This window comes from Macrobrachium rosenbergii, chromosome 26 (assembly GCF_040412425.1).
Source record: "Macrobrachium rosenbergii isolate ZJJX-2024 chromosome 26, ASM4041242v1, whole genome shotgun sequence".
Taxonomy (NCBI): Eukaryota; Metazoa; Arthropoda; class Malacostraca; order Decapoda; family Palaemonidae; genus Macrobrachium; species Macrobrachium rosenbergii.
Window position 1 is genome coordinate 9547677 of NC_089766.1, and position 27711 is coordinate 9575387.

Genomic DNA, 27711 nt, shown 5'->3' on the forward strand with positions numbered 1-27711 from the left:
ATGTTTTTAAATCATAGGCCAAAAAGGCATTACTAACCTGAACTATCAAGGTTAACAATAAAGTACTGTGCTAAACAAGAACAAATTAATGACTACCATCAAAATGGATGAGAAAACTTTTATCAAGGCTATAAACAGAAATGCAAACAATAATGTGCAAGGGACAACACTTACTACACATAGAAAAATCTACAACTGTGCAAGTCTTGTTTAGTAGTTTTATTTCACTACTATATCTCTCATATCTTTTATTCTTCACCACTTTTTTCCATATTTGGCTGCTTTCCCTATTGAACCTTGGGCTTGTGGCATCCTGCATTTCCAACTAGCTACTATGAAAGCAATTTTCAGTGAAAGTTTCTATTATCTAGATTTATGAGTATCAACACACTAACTTAACCTTAATAACAATTATCCTGCTTCAATGATAATACTATCGAAATGTGGCATTTACTCACCAGCAGCAAAGTGAACTACATTATTAATTACCTAAGAATAAATACTACAGTTCAAAACATTATTTCAAATGCCAGGTTCCTAATTTCTTTTGTGCTGTCAGATGTGCCCCTATTTTCTATTAAAAACTTAGATATAAATATAAAGACATAATGAGAGCAATACACACAAAGTAAAAAATGCACTGAAGTTTCTTCAGCACAATCAAGTTTTCTGTAAAGTGTATAATCAGGGCCACTGAAGATAGATCTATCTTTCGGTGTCTTGGTATAACGCTGTATGAGCCGTAGCCCATGAATCTTTAACCACGGCCCAGAGCACGATTATGGCTAACTTTAACTTTAAATAAAATAAAAACTACTGGGGCTAGAGGGCTGCAATTTGGTATGTTTGATAATTGGAGGGTGAATGGTGGTATGTTTGATGATGGGAGGGTGGATGATTACCATACCAATTTGCAGCCCTCTAGCCTCAGTGGTTTTTAAGATTTGAGGGCGGATGGACAGACAATGCTGGCACAATAGTTGTCTTTTACAGAAAACTAAAAAACAAATTTACCCCACCCTATAACCCAATAACACAAAATGTTTACTACTATATATTCAGTCATCCATAATCACAAATTTATTCATCTTTCAAGGTACATTACTTTCCAAAGCTACACAAGAAGATATAACTTCTTTCAAAATAACATCCTATACGCTTTCCATCCCAACATAAAATTTACCTTTATATAGCTATTCTACACACCAGAAAACTTACCCAGCCAATTTCATCAAAATAATATGAATGGTTGACAACCCTAGTGAGCACAGTCTACCATAAATAAGAAGTGGAGAATGAAAAAACAATGTTTCTTTTGAAGTATATTTATAGTACAAAAATATAATGGATGAAAATATACATTCAATGACTATGTACAAAATTTAATGCTAAATCGCAGATTCGATAAATATTTTGATTAAAAATTCCTTACTTCTAATGATTCCATTTGAGATGAAATGACTAAAATGCTAAATGCACCAATCAACACTGTTGTGCAGAAGCAATAACTTTAGGGCTAAATGATTACTTACGACATACAGTACCTCAGGTATCTTATCAGGTGGAACAGTGTTTTCATACAGTTAAGAAATAATAAAGCTTATTCAGAGATATTTTTAGTAATAAGTTAGTATACATTGTGTCCCCTGCACTGCCGTACTGTCATGAAAGTAAATGCATTGTCATATGAGTTTTCATACAAATACTCTTCTGCTTTACAAAACAAAAGAACAGACTCATCAATATTTACAACCAAAATTATACCTGAAATGATGCACAATATTCTACATCACTAAATTTGTTTCAATTTCAATCTATGAAGAACTTTTACAAAATTTGTATTGCATCTCTGTGACAGGCATGAAAGCTAGAAAGTTCAGCTTAAAAAAGTTAGGACAAGAATATTGAGAATATTCTACATTTAAAAATGAGATGATGTAAGAATATTAAGAATACATTCTACATGTTCTTTCAGTTTTCTCTTTTGGTCTTTGAATATTTTATTTTTTCCTCCTTAAATGTAACATATTTAAGCTCCATGAAACAGCTGCAATGAATATAATAATCTTGCTACAACCATCAAAATGGAAAACATTCCACAAAAAACATGGTTAATTTTCAAATGTATTTTCATGATACGTAGGGTTAGTTTTCTATTTTCCAACTCTCCCTCTTTTACTTCTTACTTTGTAATGATTTATATTGAATTTGACAAAAGTAAAAATATAAAAAAATAAAAGGGTAAAAAATCAAGGCTTTGCTGCCCTTACAAGTCCAACTATGTTTGCTGCCAGACTGTGTAAGCATCCAGCAGAAGGAAGACTTGAAATAATCTTCTTCTATGAAACTAAAATACAGTTCTTCCTAAAAAATGTCTACCTTCAAAAACAAATAGAAATTACCTCTCATATCATATAACACCACTCAGATCATCTTACACCGTAACTTCATTTATCAACAAGTATAGAAGTATTAGAAACACCATAATTAAAGAGCAATTAAAACAGTTTTCATTTGCAGGAGATTAAAATAGTTTTCATTTGCAGGAGATTAAAATGCCATTACCATTTTGCATTACTAAGAGACATGCATATGGTCTTAGATGCTGCAGTGGTAGGATGAGTATTACAGTATATGATTAAGTATTTTGGTAATTTTTTACTGTAATGGGTCATACATTTATTGCTTTAAGTAACTACCAGTGTAACAGACTAGAGAGAGAGAGAGAGAGAGAGAGAGAGAGAGAGAGAGAGAGAGAGAGAGAGAGAGAGAGAGAGAGAGAGAGAGAGAGAGAGAGAGAGAGAGATTCTTTCATATAAGTAAGACATTGCAAATACATAACACACACAACATTCAACAATATTCAATGCTCCAACAGGCTTTTCTTTGGAACTTGATATGATTAACATGTTACTGTGAACTTCAGTTAGCACCCAGACTGGGATTACTCATAACCAAGAATGAGAAACCTAGCTGAATGAAGAGCATGTTTGCCTGTCATGAAACCAACATGTTGTACTCTGCTCTCTACTGCTTTTCCCTTTCAAATATTATTTTTTTGAGTATGTATATAACATAACTATTACTCGGGGAAAAATTTTACCAAACTACAAACTAAAAAAAGAATACAAGCACCTGGATACAGGAAAAATTATCATTGCCCTTTAAGTGTACTAAACTGATGCCTGGTTTAACCAGTTTTCTCACAAACATTATCTTATTTTTGGCTAGGATGGCAGTATATGAGCAACACCATATTATGGGTTCTGCTAGTGCATTATCTATTTCACATCATCTGATCCTACATGTTGGAGGATTTCTTTTTACTGTAAAAAACAGAAGTAATATCACTATCTTCCATGCTACTCTTCTTATTGGTGTCACAAATCATATTTGTACAAGTACTAGTATTAGGAACACTGGTAACTACAGCAGTCATGCAATACAGAGTTCAAAAATTTTATTTATGTAAAATATAAGCTAAAATGTTGTTATACGATAAAATCCCATACAAATAATTGTGTGCAATTCACATAAATCTGAGACACATCAATCCACTTCTGCAAGATAAAGATGATCAGATGGCCCAGGTCTTCTACTCTACATCAGTCTGGCAAGATCAGGTTAATGATGCATCATAAAGTCTTTCAATAGTACCAAGGCACCTGGAGCTGAGAGATAAAGACTTCGTTATCATTCCCTCAGCAGAATCTTCAACTTTTGGATGTCAAAATCCATGGGTGGAGGCACATCTATGATCAAGTTGCTCTGCTCAAGGCAGCGTGTCTTTGGCACCAAACTTTGTCAATATTCAACAAGAACAAGCTAACAATTTTTCAAAGAAGAACCTATTCCAGGAAGTCTATTATACCCTCCATCTGAAAGGAATGACTCCCAGCTAGCCACATGTTCAATACAAATACCTCCTCCTGTTTATATACATCCTTAGCAAGACACCAAGATTGTACTGCAATCTGACTGGCTTTTCTTCAGAAGCTCACAGGTGGTTCAATAAGTTAAGCGCATCATCAGTTTTGAACCTTTTCTATGATAACTTGAACACACAATTAGGATTTTTAGGTCAGCTCAAACTATATATTTTAATGTAACCATTGATTGCTTGCTCTAAGGAGCCTCTTCAATATAAGAAACTTCATCTTCAACCTCTCTAATTCCTTTGCTTTCTAGTTACAAGAAATAAAGCTCTTTGGATCAAGGGATCAGTGTATTTTACAACCTTCTTTGCTTGCAAAGACACTCCTACTTACAGCCTCTCCTTAAATCACAATAGATTCAGGAAAATTCTATCCTTCTCACTCAGGCCCAATGGTTACTTCAAACAGACAACCTGGATGACTTTACGTCACTTGGCACCCTTGGAATCTCATGGCTGACCTGACTTTATTCCATGAGACCTTTAAGGTCTTCAAAATGAGCCGCTGTTACAGCTTCACTTTCCTCATTTCCTCGGTTGTCATAATCTGTCTACTTTTTCAAGAGAATAAGAAGCATATTGGCAGGTTCTCAGGCCTACTCTATGTCTTCTACAATTTTTTAAATAGGGTTCCAGTCTAATCTTCAACTTCTATTCCTCTTTGAGCTTGGGTTCTTTATACATCTTTACCCAGAAGCTTCTTTGTCCTTCATGCTATTTTCTAGGGTGCATGCAGCCCACTGTATCTCCCACCTAAGTTGCTATTCTGGTTATACTGAAGTAATGGGTTTGTGATGAAACAAATACATAACCATTACTTTAACCAACTGTACTCCTCCTACCCCATGGCTCTACCTAAACTACATCAGACTACAAAATGTATGACTCAGTTAACAACCAGTTAACATAATGAGAGCAACTGATCTTTCCCTTCTAAAAGTGGACTGACATGTGTAAGACTCATGCGAAACACACAAATAGCCTATGTTAAATTAACAGGTTTGCATTTGAAAAAAAAGTTATATTTTTTTTTAAATTTCATCTTTGTTTCCTAACAACTTCACTTACAAAAAAGTATTCTTATGTACAATCCCTACTTTTCTGTTAATTCTTAAGGAAATGTTTTTTTTTTCTTGACCTACCTTCACTATTACAGTTAGGGTCTAGGCTCTAAAAACATGTTGAAATTATATATATGACTTGAGAGTCTTTACCATCTCCATAAAATGTTTAAGCATCCGTCTGTGCTAGGTCATAAAAATTCCTGCAAGTTCCCCCTGATTCGAGTAACATATTTCACTTTTACACTAACGTAAGTAGACTAGGTAACATTTGTTTTCTATAGAGCCCATATAAGGAGCAAACTATAATGACTATAAACCTGAACACACCAGCTTTTTCACAAGTCTTATCAAACAAAACACAGGTACATAACACATGAGATACACTCAAAACACTTTCACAGTATACCATCACCATTAGTTATTTCTATTTTATCCATACACCCCACAATTCACTGACCCTTTTTACCCTGTCTGTCAGACTTCTGTTGAATGATGATTTTATTCTTCTCTCTTGTTACTTTGGTCTGTGACGGTGGATGCTTTGCTGCTTGTTCGGCAGCTTGCATGCGTGTCCGTTTTGGCAACAACAAAGCACCCGGGCGGGAGGGCAGCAGAGGACGACGACGACCAGATGGATCTGCTTCTGGATGCACTGAACTAGTTGGCATGGGTTGATAAGATGGGCCTAGATGAAGATAAACATTTAGTTCATAAGAACAAAAATAATGACTGCCTTACTTGTTATCACCTTAACATTAGTGTTGATTTTCTGAGTTGATGCTTGTCTAAATGACTTGGTTCCCTCCTCTTGATCTTCTTGAAACTTTTAGATCTATAGCTGCCTCTTAGAATATTTTGCAACTACTGAATTTGATATATTTGATCAAACCTTCTAATATGTAAGTGCAAAGCTTGTAGTCAATCAATTAAGATAACAGTTCTGCAGGCACCCATATAGATGGGGAAGGCATTTCCAAATCTGCCATTAGAATCAAAATTATTCACTTTGACACTTTTCAATTTCAACCACTGTGAAACATGGCTCAACAGCTTCTTCACCAAACACTAACTAATGAACAAACTGCTGACTCTGAACAGGTATTCATTAGATTATTTTTTGCTGCAAGTACAGTACTATATATGAAGCTAAAATTGTCAACAAACTAGCTTATCATTTCTATAGCAACAATAATCTCCCAATCTGTATGAAAATTTTAATTATTAAATGAAGTACCAACAATTAACATGATATAAAGCTAGCATGGTTCCAATAATCCATGAATACTAGCTGATCAGGATGTAAAGTCATAAAAAGTCCTCTAAGAAACTTCAAATGTGAAATCTCCTCAAGCCCATTCTACCTTAAGCACTTTATAAAACTATAAAATATAAGGAGTTTTACACTCACACAGTACAAAAACAGTTTATAAGGTGAAAAAAAATATGCTCCTAAATATCTTAATAGTCTTGGACCACTTCTGAAAATTTTTTTGACACTGGACGCATTTACAGTTGTACTAAGGTTTCTGGAAATTTGATCTACTTCATCATCAACATTTTGTGCTTACACAATTTCAATTTATCCAATATAGTTAAAAATAAAGTAATAACCAAATTTATATTCCTTTAATTTTGAAAACTGTAGCCAGATGATCACAATAAAAGCATTCTTGATTATGGATGAAAACTTAGATGAACAAATGCTAAAATCAAGATTTAAGTAAGAAAAATATTTTTTTAGATTTTTAAACTAACAAGCACAGATTTACTTGCAGTTTTATCATTCTAAACTTCAGTCTTAAAGTGTATGGAGACTTGGCTACAATTATATTTCTCATGTTACTAGTAAATGAAAAAATGAGAAACATCCATACACTTGTACATGAATCCTGAATTATATTCTAAATATTCCAGACATGAAATAATGTTTCAAACACACAATATATGATGTTAGAAAGACAAACCACATTATTTTTGAAAGAATGTGAAGACCCAAACATATATTTAAAAATAACTGCAATAATAAACAATAAAATAAAGGCTATGGTGTGGCAATGCTGAATAATTATCAACTTCTTACATTGCATAAAGATTCACATGATTTTTTAGTGTAATAACATAACATAAATGCACCTTCACCATCATAAAAAAAATTATGAATTCAAGTACAATAAACTCAATAGCTAAGCACTCAATAAAACAATTCTTTCCACAAAATGCTTGAGTAAAGAATGCTGAAAATATTGGAAAACTTCTGAACAAAATTTACATGTTTAAGGATAAAGCAATTTATATTTGGCAAATTTTAGTGGCTCCTCAAATATTACATTCAGCCTGTTGCAGACATGTGTTAACCTAACTGCATCTGTTCCTCAAAAGTGGGCTGGTCTGAGAGTCAACGGAAGGAGTAGCACCAGTGTTGCTCATAGTCTCTCGGCTACCATTCAGAATGGCAGGTGATTTTGCATGCAGATCAATTGAAGTATTGTATTTTTTATTCTATGCAGATGTTGATGCAGCAAAAATACGGGCAATAAATATTTCTGATTCCATTTGTTTCTGTAATTTAAAGCCAGGAAGCCTCATCACCAAAGTGGAGAAGAAAGTGGCTACTGCAAGGAAACATACTTGCAAAACCCTGCTCCCAGCACTGAAAAGAACCCGTTTGTGGCATTCTTAAGGAGTGAGTCCATTCATAAGACTATGCTAGATCACTGAGCTGTCCACCTTCAAAGGTGCTGGGCTGCTCTTTGCCAATTCACCAATCACTTCCCTTTAAAATTATTTAGCTGCTCATTATCCCAGAAAGCACCCTTTCATAAGACTCACACTGCTCTTCATCTAAAGGACCAATGCAATGCATATCCTACAAACTGTAGCTACTCTGCTTCAAAGGTTCTTGAACACCTCTTCAAAGGACCCAAGCAATTCACCCTCACAAAACAGAAACATTTCAACTTACTACCTAGTCCTAAGTCAAGTTCTACATGCATTCATGATATCCTTGACTGCCTTACCATTTTTTTATATTTTGTATTTGATTGGCAAAGCATTCTTTAATAACTGTACTATCGCTTTCTTTATTGCTTGTTGCATTCTCTTTCACCCATTACTACATATATTCAATATCTATTTCCACGTTATGCATAAAATATCTCCAATAACGTCCATAAACACATCATGAAAAGAAATTAAAGACATAAATATGAGTTCAACGGAACATAAATCATTAAAACCCAGAACTATATATCTACAGGCAAATAGAAGACAACTAAAAAGAAAAATACACAAAAAGAAGAGAATTACCCAGCATCTAATTTATATAATTTCATAAACCACACCAAAATTACTAAAATGTGTTGCCCAGAAACCTTAAACGCTACTTCAACACTTTTATTAGAAAAACTACCATGCCAAGTTTTCATCTGACCTATAAACTTAAAAAAATAAACTAAATTTCTATAAGAACCATATACTTACCAGGCTCATCATCTCTCAATCTTTCATTTCTTGATTCTTCACTATATTGTCGGATTTTGGCCTTCAGGTCACGGCTGAGTTTCTTGTAGTAAAAGAGTTGAGTTTCCATTTCTCTGAGGCGGAACTCGTGAGCTCCTGACCCTAAAATGTTAAGATGTCGTTAACTCTTAGCAAATTAATCCCGTGGTGACAACTGTTAGATATGCAAACAATTCTTACATATCTGAATACACCAAAGGCATTTCAAAAGACTTTCTTAATACTGGACTTCAAGTGGAATATTACACCTGTTCAAATGAATCCCTGACTGCACTTAGTTTAGATGTATAAATTAAAATCAACGGCTGAATAACCTAGAGGTAATGCAGGTAAGATGGAGTGAAACAAGTGAATATGCATTTAAAGAGAAGTTTTGAATTCACTGAGAGAGAGAGAGAGAGAGAGAGAGAGAGAGAGAGAGAGAGAGAGAGAGAGAGAGAGAGAGAGAGAGAGAGAGAGAGAAGGGGGGGGGAACAAAGGACAAAAACTATTCCATTTTCTACAAATAACTTCATTCATAATGAAATTTAAGTACTGCATATTCCTTGCTTTAAAATTTGAATCAGGATTTTACTCCAGTTAATATAACCTATATGTAGTCAGTTGGCAATTTAACACAAATATAAGAGAAAAGAGCTGTTGTTCTGATTATCCAGTAACATGGAAGAATTTCCAGAGATCAAAAAATAACATTAAATACTATACCACTACTAATAGCATGCCTCCTTCAGGCTATAATTACTTCAACTGATTCAACCACAGTTCATCAAACCCCAGATTTAAATGACTGCTAAAAAAAATGAAGCTGAGCATTCATGGAAAATAAAACTTATATATATATGAATGGTTCAATTATAAAATGTTAATAAAGTACAATTATGAAGACATTAACCAAACAAATCAGCCTACGAGAGATTTCTATATACAATATATGATAATTACTTCTTATTTACCCCGAACATTTAATGTTAATTCCTGTGAAAAATCATTTCTTGTACACTATTCATTGCCTTTGCTCATAGTTATAACAGCTGCTATACAAGTCAAATGACTTACTTTAGCTAAATTAATAAATAATTTATTCAAAACATAAGAAAAAATTCTTTTCAGAAAATATACCTGACGAATCATCATTGAACTGCCTTAGTAGTGTTGCAATCTTCTGCTGATAGTCACGCTGCTGGCAAGTTATTCTTCTCTCTACTTCCAAACTTGCTTGTTGGTAGGCAGCTTTCAAGTCACTGATATATCTTGACTGTTCATCATACTGGGCCTAGTTAATAAAAATGAATGCAACAAATAACACGATGGAAAAATGTTCCTGGTAGATAATCGAAGAATTTCTGAAATAATATCTGAGGGTATGAAGCACAGCTGTGGCAAAATGACATTTTGAGAATAGGAAAAAGGGCAATATCTTTTTCATTCTCAGCAGAGTCAATTCCTAAGATACTATGGACATGATACATTTAAGGACTTTTTTTCTGAGACTGCACTTCTGTTATTAAAAAACTGCAAATAAATTTGTTGTACGTGAGAAAACATGGTAATTTAAGGAAAAAGCAAGGGAATAAAATCTGAGACTATGGGGATGTAAGGAATTACAGAAATATAGGTTGCAAGATCTGAACCTCAAGTCCTGGGGATTAATGTTTAAAAGTTTCTGAGAATATTATCAGGAGAGTTCCTTCACACAAATAAAATAACTGCTTTCTAATAAGATACAAAGCTTTGCTGCACACATAAAATAATTAAACTAGAATCTCCATAGAAGTAAAATTTGTTGCAAATAAAAGAAAATCCACATACAATGAGAGCACCACTGCCAATATGGTATTTGCAGCATATAAAAATCTAGAATTTGAAATTATTTTGATGTTTAGTAAATATACGCCTCTAATTATGTTTTTATGCAAAGTACCTATATATTAAGAGTTAGACATTCACAAGATAAAATAATTCTAATTCCTTCTGTAAGCTGAGCATATATATACCACCCCTCAGGTGAAGCCCCATTTCTCACCAGTTGACAATAGTAAATCTCTACCTCAGCAAGATGAAACAGAACCAGATCACACCAACTGGAGGGACTGGGAGGATGCTAATTATCGTAAAATAAACATTGCTTCATCACCACTCCATCGATCATTAAGACCTTATTCTTAGTGGGAATGTCTCTAAGCATAATTATATTTTCTTATGCTGTCCAATTAGATGAAGCAGAAGCAGAAAAGCTAAAAGCACCCGTTCACACATGGGCACCCTTGCTCCAGCAATACGAAGTAACTGTCATCATTGTTTCACAGGTCTGTTGTCTGTTAATGCTGCTATGAAATTCTTGCCTTTACTTTGGAAGTTTGAAAATGATTACCTTGTTCACATTCATTTTTGTTTCATCCATTCAGCTTGTCATCATCCTATAATCTAATTCCTTCTTTCCTAAAATGTTTTTCTTCCTTTGATGAGTAATGCCCAGCCCAATATTTAGTGGGGTTTATATTTTAACAATATTACCTTACTAACAGCGACTTTTTTAGTTTTCAGTAATTGTTCATCCAAGAATTCTATTCACCATGTAATTCTTGCTTGGTGTTTCTTTTCTGCTGAGTGTAATAAGCAGTGTAAGAGTAACTTTTCACCCTTGTCTTGGCTTTAGTGGGGCAGTCTGTTACCTCAGTAAATTACCAATGTTTACACTTTGGCATTTTATAAGGAAGTAAAGAATATCAAGCTTCATAAATTATCTGTTATAGCTTCAAAATTTAAAATTATCAAAAGACTTACCTCTAAGTCAGAAAAAGCAATTTCTTGTTTGCGGAACTCAATACGAAGGTCAATCACTTTGTTAAAGTATTTTACAAGCAAGGATCTCATTTCTTCCGGACAAAGATTCATTAGACGATCCATGAGATTATCCTGAAATTAATGTTCCAAAATCATTAAAAAAGTAAAACAAATCCAAAACAGGCCACAAAAAAGGTACAGTATATTAATCACTACTAATTCCAGTAAACCATTTTTTAAATTACTGCTGTTTTCTTAACACTGATATCTTGATATCAGAAAAATATCATTTTGACACCATAAAGGTATAAAAATAGTAATTTATTTTTCTTCCTAAGAAAACAACAATGACTTAATTATGATCAAATTCCCTATTTATAAAGACAAAAAGTGTTTGAAAACAATCTCAATGTTCCATGGCATGTGAGCTTGTTTTGCAAACCCTCAACTGAACAGAACCAATATGAGATTTATAGGTAAGAGGCTAACAATTAATTGTTTATATATTTTGCAACCAACATGAGAAAACCTTTCTACCACTATAGCCCATCATTTCAAATATATGCATAACAATTAATGGGATGGAGTTGAAAGCACTCAAAAAAATACACAAAGATTCTTATCACCCCACTTTGGAGTTGCATTCAAGCAATGACTTGGAAAGTGAGCATATCAAAGGGCATTAAGTTAGTGAAACATAGCACCATGTGACAGTAGCTATAAATCATGACCTTGAACATTTCTGTTTTTACACATTTATGATGAGTGTCTCAGCATCAATACCTTGTGGCAGTCTATTCAGCCTAAGACCACAGAACCTCTCCCTGAAAAATCTGGGGCTGACGAGTAGGAATAAGAGGGTGCCAAATCTGTCCAAGCAGAGACTTTAGTACCACTCTAGCTGTCCTGGTTTAGTTCTTATTTTGGAAGATGGGCAACAACTGCAATTTGGATTGGATGAAGTGACCAAAAACCACATTAAGGAGCCTCTGGCTCAAGCTGACAAAGCCTCCAGAGACAAAGGTAAAAGAGATTGAAAAGGTGCAAGAGGGAGGGGTGTGTTAAATGGCACAACCTGCCCACCCATCATGAGCAGCAATGCTTGATGGTACCATTCTTTGATTAAAAAAAATTCTGAATTACCTCTGCATACACAAAACAAAACAAAATTACTAGGCTGAAAATATATGAGACATGGAATTCTGAATCATTAGCAAAGGAATGCAGAATACAGAAAGCAAAGAGGGAGTGAAAAAAAACAAAGTACACTCAGTCTCCAATAGAAACATATTCTCAAGGGAGAACATGTTGTACTGCAGCAAAGACAATTTGGTTAGACTAGAAACTAAAAATCATTCATAGTAGGATGCCAAGCAATAAGGAAGACTGAAGACAAGGTCACACCTGACTTAGAAGCTTTGCAGTAGACTTGAGTTCTCTAGTTCGTCCACATATAACCTCATTCTTATATTCGATAGCAGCATCAACTGCTTCAATGGCTTCATCAAGCTCGAGCAAGCGTCTTTCTTCCCTTGTTCCAACTCCCCTACCTCGACTCTGGAAATAAGCAAGTTGAGTTATTAAAATAGAATACAAAATACAAAAGCAAATTAAGCTCATTAGATATCATCCAACTTTCAAAACTGATACCCAATCATTCTCAATATACAATTTCCAGAACAGCTATCAACAAAACATCAGATATCTAGCTCCAGTGACACAATGCTAAAACATGGCTTCTGTGATAAAAAGTTATCATCAATATTCCAAGTATCACACAGTAATAACAGGTATCCTGTAGATCTCATCATAATGCCTTTCAACTTACATGTTGCCATGATAACAGAAAATAGAAATAGTACATGGAACTCACCTAAATACATCGCAAATTTGCATCTCAATAATTAAAATAGTAATAGCTCACTTTCACAAACATTATGGGCTTTGGGATGTTTGCTATTAGCTGTCTATCATCTGAGATTAATTTTAGGTAACTTAAGTGACTAATAATAAATTAATTACTGTACCTGTAAACTAAAATTACATATTTTAAGCTTATAATGACATTTATATGAACAAGCAGCATAACACATAAATATTTTGCTCGCAAAATAAAAATATGGCACTCACTATGTATGTGGGCAATGTAAGCTATGATCATCAATTTGTTTTGTCCTTTCCCCGTAAGAATGTAACATAAAGACAGCAAAAAAAAAAAATATCTGCACTCAAAAACACTGAAAAAGGAGAATGACCATAGTGTACAACACAGACAAATGCTTTTATGGCCAGTGTTGAAGATTTTGCAACACTCATAAGTGTACAAAATAATAAGTGTCCAGTACTGTACAGATGTGAATATATTTATACAGCAGTGGGGTGTTACTGAAAATGTGACTGTATAAAAAGCATTCAACTTTAAAAATTACACAAGTAAAAAAAAATCAGAAAAACCTCCATGTGTACAACAGAGGAATGCAAACTCATGTATCATACACATCTGCAGCAACACAAGCAGGACAGAAGCAAATAAAGAGCAAGTGCTAAATGAGGGGTGACCCTGTTTAGACTATATATTTGCGGTAAAAATTTCATGAATTACACTACATGAATTTTAGAATACCTTCATTAGCTCCTCTTGAAATTGCAAGAAATATACAGTATCTACAATTTGTCTGTTTTATACAATATGATTTTCTAAAAATTAATGGACTTTCCTGAATACTAATTTTTTTCACTGTATATTTCAATGCACTCCAAGCAAGAGTGGTAAGAGTAAATATTACACTATAAAACTTAAGTTCTTGTTTAATACATAAACTTTTGTGTTGCATTTCAACTTTCCTAATGGTGGCAACAAAGCATGTGCAATTGGGAATCCTTTGAAGTGTAGGCTCAGTTCCCATGGTGAAAGATTTCCAATAAATGCATCTATCGCTTCCTTAGAAAATGGTGTGAATTCTCCATACAAATGGCACAACATGCAAATTCACAATGACTGTCTTTTGCACTTACTGATAAAATTACAACTATGAAGGCATGAAAATATAATTTCAAAAAATTAAAAAACCCAGCATGGTCAGCAAAACAATATTGTTCTTCATATTTACTCTGCAACACAAATCCACTGACCCATATCTTTTATTTTACTAACACAGTAATAAAAAACATGTGTTTTATTCTGCATTGCATCACATCACAACCATTGCTTGATATCAGAAATAATGAAAAAATATACAATGAAAGAATACAGGATCAATACCAAACCTTTAAAATTAAAACTTACCCTATGAATTCTTCTATCCAACTTCTGCCTGCGCACCATGAGAGAATCTCTGGCAGTACGAAGGTGAGAGATTTCTTCACGGAGGTCAGACTCCCGTCGTTCTACAAGGTTTTCTGAGATTTCTTCCTCATCAACAGCCTGTTTTGTTGAAAAATACAACTCATATACAAGTCAGGTAAAGCAATTAAACCAAGAGAACATAAAGAGTATACGAATATTAACTGTTGTGTTGGGAATATAAGATAAATCTTAGAGGAACTCTCAATCCATTTACTAAATCTTAAATAAAATAGGGACAGCCTTATAAGACTCAGAAATTTCAACTCAGTGGTCTGGTTAAATTACTTGAAAAGTTTAATAAAAACTGAATAATGGCAGCAAAATCACAAAAATAACTGGTCAAAAGTTTTCATCAGCAATTTTTAATGTATAACAACATAATTTGATACAAAAATTTTTTGTTCGTTACAAGATTTGGTCTCACAAGTAACTGGGCTCATTAACATGACTCACTGATCTCATTAAACTACAATTTGATAAATGCATAAATAAATAATACATGGTGAAGATCTACATACATAATAACTTTCAATCAAAAGTCAACAAACCTCAGCTTGAGTTCGTGATGTCTGAAGTCTAAGTTTTTCTTTGTGCATTCGTTCTCGTTGTTTGACTGCCTCCTCACGTAACTTAACTTCATTTTCCAATTGTTGTGTAGCTTCACGCATTTTCAAGATTCGTTCCTCCTCTTCTGCTAGCCATCCTCGGTCACTGTCTGATTCAACCTCTTGCTAAAGAAGAATATAACACAAAATTAGTTATCACTATAATGTGAAATTTAATTCCCAAATACCACAAGCTACCTCTTACCTTTTAATTGAAAGCCCTCAGTAGACATGCTACTGCGTTTCCTGAAAGTAACTTCACTACTTCAAAACTCAAATACAAAAAAATCTTAAAATGGAGATACATTTAAAAAACGCTTTAAAAATACTGATACACAGTAACTAAAAATGGACAAATTCCATAATGCAAAAGATACATAGCAAAGTAAAGAACCCTTCAATAAAACCATAGTTCAGTGAGAATAATAACTTACCTTCATCCTTATTTCTAAATCTCTGATGCGACGCTGATCCACAAACAGCTGCTGCTCCAGCTCTTCTTTCCGTTGCATTTCTTCTCTAAGCCTGATCTGTAATTCTTCTTGTTGCCTTCTCATTTCTCGTACACTGTTCTCCAGTTCCCCTACCCTGAGGAGAATTGAAATGAATGATGTTCTCAATCACTTTCTTAAGTCTCACATTTCTTTCAAACTTACAATTATGGAAGAACAAGGGTGATTGAGGAAGATTACATTATCCTCATGTATGTAAAATGTATACATTCTCATTAAATATACAGCATTTTCTTTCACTTAAAAAAAATGGAAATCTTATACTACAGTGAAATACTTTACAATTTTGAAAAAAGATGTGAAAGTTCTTTGCACACAGCCACCTTCTATAAAGAACAGTGATTTTAGCTTTACTTCAGGCTGACTTGAAATTCTTCATCAGCTAGACCCTAGCAGGGAATTTTTCCAATGTCATTCCTTCTACTCAAAAAGAAGTGTGCATCCATCAAAATTATATCCTATATTTTTCCTAAACGATGCAAACTTCCTTTACCATTCAGTCCCATCCAACCATTACATTATCATCATCTCAATGCAGCATTGGTCCAATTTTGCACGCCAATCCAAGAGGAACTGCATACTTGCTCAAGCCATCATTAAATACAACACAATATGTGATGCATATCAAGAAATAATCATAAGAACAAACAGCCTGTCATATGTACTTAAAAAAAAAACCAAAGACACAGAGCAATAGTGTTTTCTCCTACAGTCATCATTACTTTCAAACCAAGAACCTCATCAACTATAATAATTAAGATGTCTTTTTTTTTTTTTACTAAATTCATAAAATAAAGATCTACCTCATACGATGATCTTAATACCAATCTACCTCAACAACCTTAATGTTTGCATATACAAAATGTAATGAAAGCAGTTAATGCAAATGCAAAATTTTTTATGTCTACACTCAGTTACAATACATAACACAACTGTTAAAAACCGTCAACATTATTATTCTTACTTTGAATCTCCTTGCTGAGATATAAGGGACACTTTCTCTAGAGTGTTCAACTTTTTCTGGTAATGAGAAATCTCCTTCTTTAATGCATCAACACGGCTGCGCAGCTGACTGACATCAGTGGATTCTCCCTCTCGATATTCCTAAAATGAAAATTCATCAATCTAAAACTGCACTCTCATGATGCTGCATCTACAAAAGAAATTTAATCTGGTGACAGAAAAAATAGTGTATATTACTTTACACTATCAGTAAAACATTTGACATCCATCAGTCAAACAACAGTCCATTCATAGAGACATGAAAGAACATATAATAATCGTGAAGATGTTGCTTCACCAGCAATTGAAACTTACAGCTAACTGGTTTTGAGCTTCCTGATAAAGTTGACGTGCACGCTGGACCTCTTTTTCTAAGCGCTCCATCTTCACTTCACACTTTCGTTTTGTTACTTCAGCTTCTCCTTCACTACGCATTAGTTCCCGGATAAAAGCTTCTTTTAGTCTGATGGTGGCATTCAACTGCTTCAATCTTTGCTGTGCTGCTCTCAACTCTACGCTAACCCTACGGATCTTACCCCTCTTTGAGTCCTGGGAAGCTGATAATCTTTTTACCTCCGCTATAATATTTCCACCAGCATTATCCTCGTCATTTTGATTGATTTCAGACTTGTGTTTTGAAGTGTTTGAATCTTGCGACAATCTTGAAATGTCTGAAGGTGAATGGTCTCTGGTTTCGCTTTCCCTGTCGGATTCTGAATCTGATATACTTGACCTTAACGATTGACTAGCATCAACAACCTCCTCACATCCCTTGAGGCTTTTTTCTTTCTGTATCACAGACGATAACTGAGATACCAATGAAGCATTGCGTCTCAGTGAATTACTCTTAGCACTATCTCGAGTCTTTCTCGGAGCCATCTGGAGACCCCTTCGTGAAGTGGCAGAGTCAGAGCCTTTTCTGGAATGCCTGGAAGACTTTCTAGATTCATTTTTCGAATCATTTTTACATTCACTTAAAAGCTCTGACTTTCTCCTTTCTGCACTCTGCCTTACTTTGCTATAAGTATCACAGGAGTCTTGGACTTTTTCAACCTCCTCGTCAGTTATCGTTCGAAAACGACCCCTTAACACTGCCAACTGGTCGTAAAACTCTTCTCCTAAAGAAGACATAGAAGACACTTCACTGTCTGAGTGTGGATCATCAGAGGTAGACAAAGAAATGTTATTTCCTTCAGGTTCTGACAGTTCTTCAATCACTTCTAACACTCTATTAGCTGCACTGTTAAAACGTAAAGGTCCAAGGTCTGCACCAATACATTCCTCGGCCTCAGCTTTCATACAAAGCCAGGTTTCGATCTGCATTTTTTCATTCTGTGATACTGTAGTGCTCTTGAGAATTTCAGACAACAAATCCTCTGCACTTGACACCAGTTGTTGCCACTGGGAGGCTGCAAACTGGAGCCTGTTGAAAACGAAGCAAATAACACTTTAGCTCTGGACTACAATTAACATTAAAAATCTATACTAACCACATCCTTTTATATAACAATTAAAACTTCCAAGTATATAAAGTACATAAAAAAGTAGCCCACAATCTCCCTATGTTTTAAACCATATCTTGAACTTGTACAATTATCCATTTTCTAGTCTAACTGTATACCCACATAGTTTTGTAATGATAACTATAATTTTAGGAGATTTATTACATAAGTCATGATCCTGAACATAATTATGTGAATGACTGAAAGGTAATTAAGACTACTAAATACTTTACCTGAAAAAAGTTCTTATATTTATAGCCGAGAGAAAAACCAAGATTATTCCATCCTAAACAAAACTGAACAACTGATGGTCTTCATAAAATAAACTGAATTCTGCCAAATATTTTACCAATATGAAAAAATTAGTTAACAAACAACAATTCAAAAGTGTGTACAGTAGAAACAACTTATATGGTTTACACACAAAAAAATTTTTTCTGAAGGATTTCTTATCAACTAAAAAACTTCAAAAACATGAATGACTGAAGGGACAAAACTTTAAATATCAATCAGGTACCAAAACACACATTATACAAATTAGAGGCGTGGGTAGATATCAATCTCTCTAAAGGAAAAAATCTATGCCATGACCTTCAACTTACACATACTGAGCCTGGTTTTTTACCTACTTTCAAAGTTTACATATGTAAAGTGATGTCTGTTTTTGGACATACATAACCAATTTTACATATGAATTCACATCCTTTCCACTATTGCTAATAAAACTGATGACTTACTTAAAAACATCCTCCGTATCAACAGATGCAGTTTCTTCTAAAGCAGTGACTGATGTCTCATTTGTCCCTAAAGATTGCTGCACGCTACTTTGAATACCTGTTACCATAGACTGACGACTTCCTGACTGGGGCTGTAAAATTGAAATATGCTGATAATTAAAGCTAAATGACAACCTGAAGACTAATAACCAAAATAGTATTTTTCTTGGGTTTACAAAAACAATGTCTGCAATCACTTTGTGATGTAACAACACTCATTACATTTTCTAACTACCATCGATATCAAATGGCAATTTCAGAGTAATAAGAAACTTATCAGCAGATAATTATACCACAGCAATATGCTTGACCAAACGAGTCTAAATGTATCTGCAAATCATTATATCGTACTGTATTTAATATAAATATTCAATTTGCAAACCAAAGACCATGAAATTCATAACAACCACAATGTTGCACAGGGGATCTCACCCAAATGTACTAGTTAACATGAAAGTTTCATATAAAAAATATATTAATATAAACTAACATTTGCTCTTATAAATTCGTTTAGTCTGTCCCATAGTTTTATCACTAAACCATCAACTGCTACTCTTTGGTAAGTCATATTCTGGTAAAAATACATTAAAGTGATTCTACAAATGTGATAATCTTAATGTGCATATGTCTTTTCCTTCTCAATAAACAAGAAATCTGAGAGGTATCAAAAGAACATATATAACAACATACAGGAACTATCTACAAAAAAAATGTACAGGAAGGAATACTAACTACAAAATTATATTAATGGATACTGCAGAAACAGATATTAAGAGTGTGTGAAACACTGTAATAACATGTTGAAAACACCACCCTACTAAACAATATACAATACTGGCAAAAATTATGGCACAACAAATAAATGTAAGGCACCATACCTGAGTTGGGGCAGAAACTGGAGTGCCGGTTGCTGTAGATGCTCTGGCACTATTCTGAATAGCCATATTTACTGCAGGACAATTGAGGATGTACCTTGCCAAAGCTCCATACTTAAGCGTGTTAAAAGTTGCATCAAAATTTTTAGAAGAGGGAGACAAGCAGCAAACCATCAAACACAGGCTGTTACCTCCAAATGCATCCTGTAAAAATAATAATTAATAGGCAATTTGAAATTTAATCCCATCTAAAATTTTACAGTACTGCCTTTGACATTTGGCCTAAATCATCTAGGTGGCAACCAATCTAACTATGACAAGTTTAATTTAAAGCCTTTACAAAGGAAGCATCTGCCAGCTTCCTTGAATTTACATCAGTTTCCTGCCTTGTCCAATTTCTGCCTCAATTTCCATCTGATCCAAGGCTTCATCTATGTCATTTTATAGTAATTCATTATGTCTCTAATTACAATGTAATAGTAGTCACGGTTAAAACATCCAGTGCAGGTATTTTTGGCAGCTGCCTTAAGCAGCAAAATTTAAGACTGTTCTGAGGGTTCTTTGTAGCGTCCCTTTAATCTCCAGCTAAATTACTCTCCTATTCTTGTTTCTCATCCATTCCTTTCAGCCTCTTTCCCCAGCTTCTCTTATGTTACCTCACTTCAACTTCCTCCTCCCACTTCAAAAACAAACCCTTTGAGCAAGCCCTATGAGTTTAAAATGTGACCCAAACTGCTGAACTGAACACTACAGTTAATAACAATTAATTCATTATACAAACAGACTTACCCTGTTTGAGAAAACGCAACCTTACCTTTAATATATGGGTTAGCCTTGATTCCCTATATGGTATATGTCCTACATAATTCTGATCTGCTAGACAATGGATGACACTGCCTAGGGCCTTCAGGTCAGAATTAAGAAAGAATGAATCCTCACTTTGAAGTCCATAGTCACCATACCCAAACTGCATTAAGCGCTCTGAGCCACCAAGGTCAACAAAATTCATCCGAGAATAAAGATATTTCAATTTGCCATCTGAAACAGGATAAAATTTAGTAAAAATTTTACAATAAGGGATCATCCTCCTACTCCACAAACCAGTATGACTTCTACTTTCAGATACATATTTCTCAATTTATCTTTTTGGTAAAAGCAAATTACATTATTAAATAAAAGAAACAAGAGCTATATGATTATGAAGAAATAATATGTTGTAACTCCCAAGATAAAAAATATGAAACCAAGGTGCATAATAAAAACAATTCTATAAGGCTAAAACCTTACAAACATCTCAAACATTTTAATACAGCTTATATTAAGCAGAAAACTTTTTAAAAAATAAAGTAATTCATCAAAGCCAAAATACGACTGCAAGAGCAGTAACTGCTGGCCACTCATTCAGTAGCAGCTAATGTATAAGCACTAATTTGCCAAATTTTTATCACTATTTTATGGAGATGAAAGAAGCCACTGAATTTTGCTTAACACAACGAAAACACTAAAAACATATGGGAAGGCAGCAAAATACCACTCATAAGTAACCAGTAATGTAAACTGAAAAGATCCTGGTACAATGTGATACACAAATACATGAGGGAGGGGGGCATCCCTCTCTAATGGGACTCTCACTTTTCAGTCATACATACAGATAACCAGGAACTTGCATTCTGGATTAGATCTGAATTGAAAACTAGCACAAAAGCTTTTGTAAAACTGTTGAGTTGTACTTCCCATGAACACATTCATTTCCTAACTCATCTTGAAAATGGATGGGCAATATACCTCATGAATTTGAAGGCAGTTTTGCAACATGATTGTAAAATTTGCATTCTTGATTTCTTGTCAAGATTTTACATCTAATAATCTCATCCCTTTCTTACCAGGGTCCATCCACTGATGCTCTAGTATAAGAGAAAATATAGCATGTGAACTTGAGGGGTCATGGCTTTGGACAGCTGCAGTATGTCGATGGACAAGTCCTGCTTCAAGGCAGTTAAATACTTCAGTTATGTTGCTGCAATCGATGACATTTAGGCCAGGGATCACAACATTACCCTAAAAAATACAATAAAACTTTGTATAAGACTAAGAAAATTATTTCAATGGGTACTTGCCTTTCCTACAAATAAAAATCTTGTGTAGTGCATATCACTGGATGACAGTTTCTTTAACATTCTTGATTTATATCCCACTTTCACATCATGCTTGAAATTTTAATTAGAAATAAAAACCAATTAACTCTATCCATACCATATTATCTTCAAGTACATTGAGCTGCATGTAAGAATTGGATGTAGATAACAAATCATACACTGCATCCCTCTGGACAACCAGGTAACTAACGTGAACTCTAAACTCTCGACCTGGGCATTCCTGAAATAAAAAATACAACATAGAGTTCATAAAAACAGTTTACCCAAATCACCAAAAATTCTTGAAAATAGAACTGACATTTCATCAGCAAGTTATTCATTGATCGCAATTTCAAAAAGGAAACCCCATGAATTAACAGCCCAAGGAATATAAGTAACCCACTGAAAGAAAAACTTTGGCAGTCCATTCTTACCTTATTTTTTTGGTCTTTACTCCATCCCTTGTTAATCTAATGATTAAGAAGAAGTCATTGACATGAATTACAAAATGAACTCCAAAACAAAACCACTCAGAATCACCATTAGTTTGTCTATTTTCTTAGCTGTTCACTAAGCATAAGTGAAAAGGGGCAAACTGTAAACTACTTCGATCTTAGATCTGTCTATCTATAAAATGTTTCACCTATCCATTGAGGAGTTATAACACCAAGAATACAGAACACTCAACAAGCTTTGGTTTTCCCTGAATCTTATAATTATACGTACTTAAAGATGAGTCTAATGTATTGCATTTATTAGTTATTACATCCCATTCTTCAACTTTTCTCCTTACTCATCAGAGAAAGAAAGTAAACAGCCACCTCCTGAGTTATCTTATTTTTTAGCTTTTTTATTAGCAATCCACAACATAATGAGTACCAAGAACACTGATACTGTATTATAAAATATCAGATATCTAAGAATAGGAAGTAAGAAGTTATTAACAGCAGCATTTACAAGATAATTGAAAATGATACTTGCTTTCAATCTTATAGCGAACTGTAACACCAAATCATATGCTTTTACAATACTCTTTTCTTTAGCTTACAACTGAAACAGATTGTGTAACTCGTAAATCTTACCCTCATTAAATTGAAGACATGTCGAACTGCCTGAGGGAGTAATCCAAATTCTTCTTCATTCATAGCCCACAAAAAGTCAGGTCCAGTGACGGTGTAGGTCTTCCCAGAACCTCGCTGGCCATACCCAACAACAGTGACATTATATCCTGTAATATAAATGATTGTCATAAAACTAATCTTCCCAAAATTGCTGTATCAATCAAGGTTCAATCCATAGCACACTGGCTGATAAAATCACATTCATAATTATCACAGTCCTGTGCACTTATGCATTCAGTGGCTCCATTCATGTCAATTTTGGGCATCCCTACCCTCCTGCATTGTCTCATTTACTACCAAACCCTAATAGTTCTTTGTCTCAAAGTAGTTGGTTATCACAGTCATCACTTGGCAGTTACTGAGAACCTCAGCAAGGCTTTTTAATCACTGTATACAATAATATAACTTACCTTGAAAAAAATTAACCACCAAATCTGCCAAACATGATGAATATAAGTCTTTTTGCGATACATCTTGTCCGAACACAGCATCTAGATCAACAAAATGATCATATCCCAAAATTACTTGTGAAGATGCTGGTGCAACCTGGACACATGACCCATGGTTCTGTTCAGATGCATTTGGAGGACGGACCTGTAAAAGATATAATTATTAAAGAGCTGACTGAGCCAATAATCATTCAAATACAGGGTTTCTTAGTACTGATCCAACACAAAATTTTTATAACAGAAACCTATTACCATACTTTCTGTTTCGTCCAACACATACTAGGTACAACATTACTGTACCCCATGGAATGCACAATTAATCAGTCTTCAAAATACCGTAGCCCCAATTATTGCTGGTTTTCTGTGAAGCAAGCAAGCATAATTTTTATTCATAAAAGCAGTAGAAAATGAGAACTTTATCGCTTTAAATAAAAAAAATGAAAAAAGTGCGCCTAAGTTTCTTTAGTGCAATCAAGTTTTCTGTACAATGTATACTAATGCTGTATGAGCCGTGGCCCATGAAACTTTCAGCCACGGCTCAGTGGTGGCCTGTCCTATAGCGTTGCCAGCCAAACGCACAACTTTAACATTAAAGAAAATAAAAACTACTGAGGCTAGAAGGCTGCAATTTGGTATGTTTGATGATTGGAGGGTGGATGATCAACATATCAATTTGCAACCCTCTAGCCCCAGTAGTTTTTAAGATCTGAGGGCAGACAGAAAAAGTGTGGATAGAAAAAGTACGGACAGATAAACATAGCCATCTCAATAGTTTTCTTTTACAGAAATCTAAAAACCTATGCAATGATGTTTCAAAGTCACGACAGCTTACAGTGTTCCTTACAACCCATAGGTTAAAGGGTTCATTGCTACAGTATAGGTCAAATTCCACTGTTTATATCTGTCTTGTTTACATAATTATGTTACTTAATACTAAAATTGTTCACATCATTATGTTACTTAATACTAAAAACAAACTAAACCCTGAAGTAGATGGCAATGCTCACTACCTTCCAACAGTGGTAAACCTTCCTTTGAACAGGTTCTAGGTCTCCTTCCTATAAATCTTATGAGAGACACAAGCTACAGCAATTATGTTACAAATAATGTACATGAAGAGGAAGAGGGAGATAATGTGTTTTGTCTTGAATTTAAGTCAGCTAAAGAACTACCAGAATACACCATATTTTGAATGATGAGACAAACTAGGGTAAAGCACGACAACCAATTACAAACGATATCTGTAACACTAAATGGATTTTATATAAAGCCTTCAATTTCAAAGCAATTCAGCCATGAAGCTGAATCATAGGTCAGGTCACAGTACGATAGGGTTACTGAGCATATGCTTGCATTAGCATTTCCTAATACTGATAATAATATTTCTTTCTTTTTGAGAGTTCTGTGATTATATGAGAACCACATATTTTTTTCCTACTGATATAGCTGGGTTTTTTGTGTATTTCATTATTACTATTGGTGTATAGCTTATTAAAATATAAGCTACGCCAATACCAAAATTATGAATAGCCTAGTTATAGTTAGAAGCAAAGGAAATGTGCACATTGGGACTATTTCTGTGGGTCTCGCCCTACTTAAAAGCAAATCAAAGGGCATATTTAGACTAGGATTACATCTTAACCCAACCTATACTAGGGTACTGGGTAAAACTTTACAATAGTTGCATGGCCTGGTTCCTGCCAGTCACTGACTGTGACAGGTTACCACCTTTTTGGAGGGGTCCAGGGGGCGCAAAGCCCCGCCCGGCCAGGCCAGGGCACGTCGCCCTAAGTAAGGTTAGGTAGGTAAGATCTGGTTAGGTCAGGACCTGGTGTTACAGGAAAGGTTAGATCTATTTAAGTACGAGGAACCTGTCCTGGTCGACGTCTGGCGGGAATCGGGCCGCGATACTTTCGTAAAGTTTTACCGGGTACTGTGCCCTGACCCCTCTAGATCCCACAAATATGACATGGTGCACAGAAGAACGACATGTGCAAACTATTCTGCAGTTATTATCTGGTTATACAGGAAACAAATACAGCCTTGATTGCATACTTCAGGCTGGGCTAACTTTACAATCCCTGAGGGCCTATGCCAAATGGCTTCATTAAAATTTAGCCTAAAACCCTATGCTTTAGCCTTCTAGCCCTATGCTATGGTAATATGGAGTATGTTGGCAGCTTTTTACACAGAGTAACCAAATAGAATACCAGGTCTAAACCTGCAGCTTCATATTCTACAAAATAAATGCCCGAAGATCAGACTCTGACCTAGCGTGACCTGGGCGAGGTTTAGCACAAACCTAACCTCGCCTAGGCTCGGTTCAAGTCGAGACTAGGGTACGGTGGGCATCTTTAACTGCAAAGAGTTGTAAGAAAACACTTACCCGCGTTACAACTCTGACTGGAACCTCCATCCCACCTTACTACACGGTCAAATTTAACTTTTCTTGCGAATTATTCACCAAATTAATTTTGTCATGACGAAAAGAGAAACATCACGAAGCATCCATAACAAAACGTAAACAAAACGGCATAAACACAGTTCTCATAAGATTGAATAATAACTTTCAAATCTATGTAACATGTTAAAATCATTTAAATAAAGACAAATATATACACTAAATAATATATTTACATAGAATACTTAACAGAAATACAAAATATAATTACATCTCCGGCAATATTGAAACCTACACCTTAACCCGGATCTAAGATCCTCGCAATATTCATAGATATTCAATATGATGCGATTTCTGAAGAAAATAGATTAAATATAGTTTGCTTACGTAATACAACGGTTTTTGAATAATCTAAGGTTTGTAAATAAATTATTATCATTAACATCTGCTTATAATAAAGGATGAATCATATGTTACCCGGTCTTGTAAGAAAACAAACAAGGGGCATCAGAGTGGTTATCTTATCACTCCCCTTGTACGTCTCGAAACAATCGTTAAGAAGTAACGTAATTTATTTCATAGTATACCAAAGATAGAATTTAATTAATGCATTCCTATGTTCATTTACTTTAAACTCAAATTCCATCCCTTAACTATTGTATCACAGCTCTATCAATAACCATAATATCCACTTTCACCTTTCTGTAAACTTTTGTTGTAGTACTCTTTCTTTGATCAGCAATTTACCCTTCATGAAAGAGAATGTCATTCACTCTACTTTCCATCGTGGTCTTTCCCTAAACATAGCACTGTTATCATACTTCTGTACCCGCAGTTACTTTCCCATCTACTATGTATTCTTACACAAGCATTAATTACATCAGAATATTTAAGAAAATTTTGATCACATTTTACAGATCTTCAGTGAAACCTACACTGTATCTAAATAAATTTGGCAAAAGCCATCTTTAAGGGCTCTGTTTGTGTAAGCTACATATGGATTTTCCTTTTAATTTCATGCTTCTAGAAAAACTTATTCACAATCGACAACTGTATCAAAAACACTTCTTTTTGTATGAAACCAAACTGCTCTTTCCTTAGCAAGTCCAAAGTCATTTTTATTACAATTTCAATAAAAACGGGAACCCTTCCATACATATTACGCAGTCCTCATTCTCTCCTCATGTCCTCTTCTACCTCATTTTCTCTTGTACAAAAGCAAATACTCCTGATAACCATTACTGTAGATGTACCACAATAATGCAGAATCTTTTTAACTCCATCAGCATACAGTTTTCCCACTCTTCACGTTACTCAGTTGCTCTCCTCACACTTTTTAACAGGCATTCCAACAACCATCCTCATACTCCATTCATAGTTTTGGATCATATTGGTTCTATGTACTCCTATTATCCAGATCCAATAAGCCATGGAAGATTCTCTACATGCACACAAATGCATTCTCCTAGGGCATCTCTCCATTTGCAAAGTGTACTATAAAATCTATATAATGTACTCTTTCTTTTTGTTGAAACTAGTTTAAATTCTAACAGCTTTCATTCCTATTGTATTCTTAACTTTCCTATTATTCCTCTGTCTCATAAATCAGTGTATAGCCCTTCTTCCCCTCTTTCATTCTTCCTTTACTACCTGTATCTCCCCATTTCAGTATTCCACCATTATCAT

The 27711-nt window shown here is 34.6% G+C and overlaps 1 protein-coding gene across 1 annotated transcript; it reads right to left on the reverse strand.

Annotated features, from left to right (window-relative positions):
• Window positions 1-2019: 2019 nt before the first annotated feature.
• Window positions 2020-26330, reverse strand: cos (kinesin-like protein costa). The gene is made up of 18 exons (XM_067128171.1): window positions 26011-26330; window positions 23586-23769; window positions 23137-23282; window positions 22173-22295; window positions 21803-21977; window positions 20734-20957; window positions 19923-20123; window positions 19006-19136; window positions 17082-18189; window positions 16729-16868; window positions 15687-15840; window positions 15196-15378; window positions 14588-14725; window positions 12706-12858; window positions 11302-11433; window positions 9637-9790; window positions 8479-8619; window positions 2020-5683 (listed from the first exon to the last, which is right to left on the reverse strand). The coding sequence occupies exons 1-18, from the start codon at window positions 26038-26040 to the stop codon at window positions 5448-5450; spliced, it is 3753 nt and encodes a 1250-aa protein (XP_066984272.1). The 5' UTR covers window positions 26041-26330; the 3' UTR covers window positions 2020-5447.
• Window positions 26331-27711: the final 1381 nt, after the last annotated feature.

Coding starts and splice junctions, on each gene's coding strand:
- cos (XM_067128171.1), bottom strand. CDS start 26,040: ATGGAGGTTCCAGTCAGAGTTGTAACGCGG. Junction 21,978..22,172: donor ATGTACTTGAAGATAATATG/GTATGGATAGAG, acceptor TGTATTTTTTAG/GGTAATGTTGTGATCCCTGG. Junction 20,124..20,733: donor GGCTAACCCATATATTAAAG/GTAAGGTTGCGT, acceptor TTATTTTTACAG/GATGCATTTGGAGGTAACAG.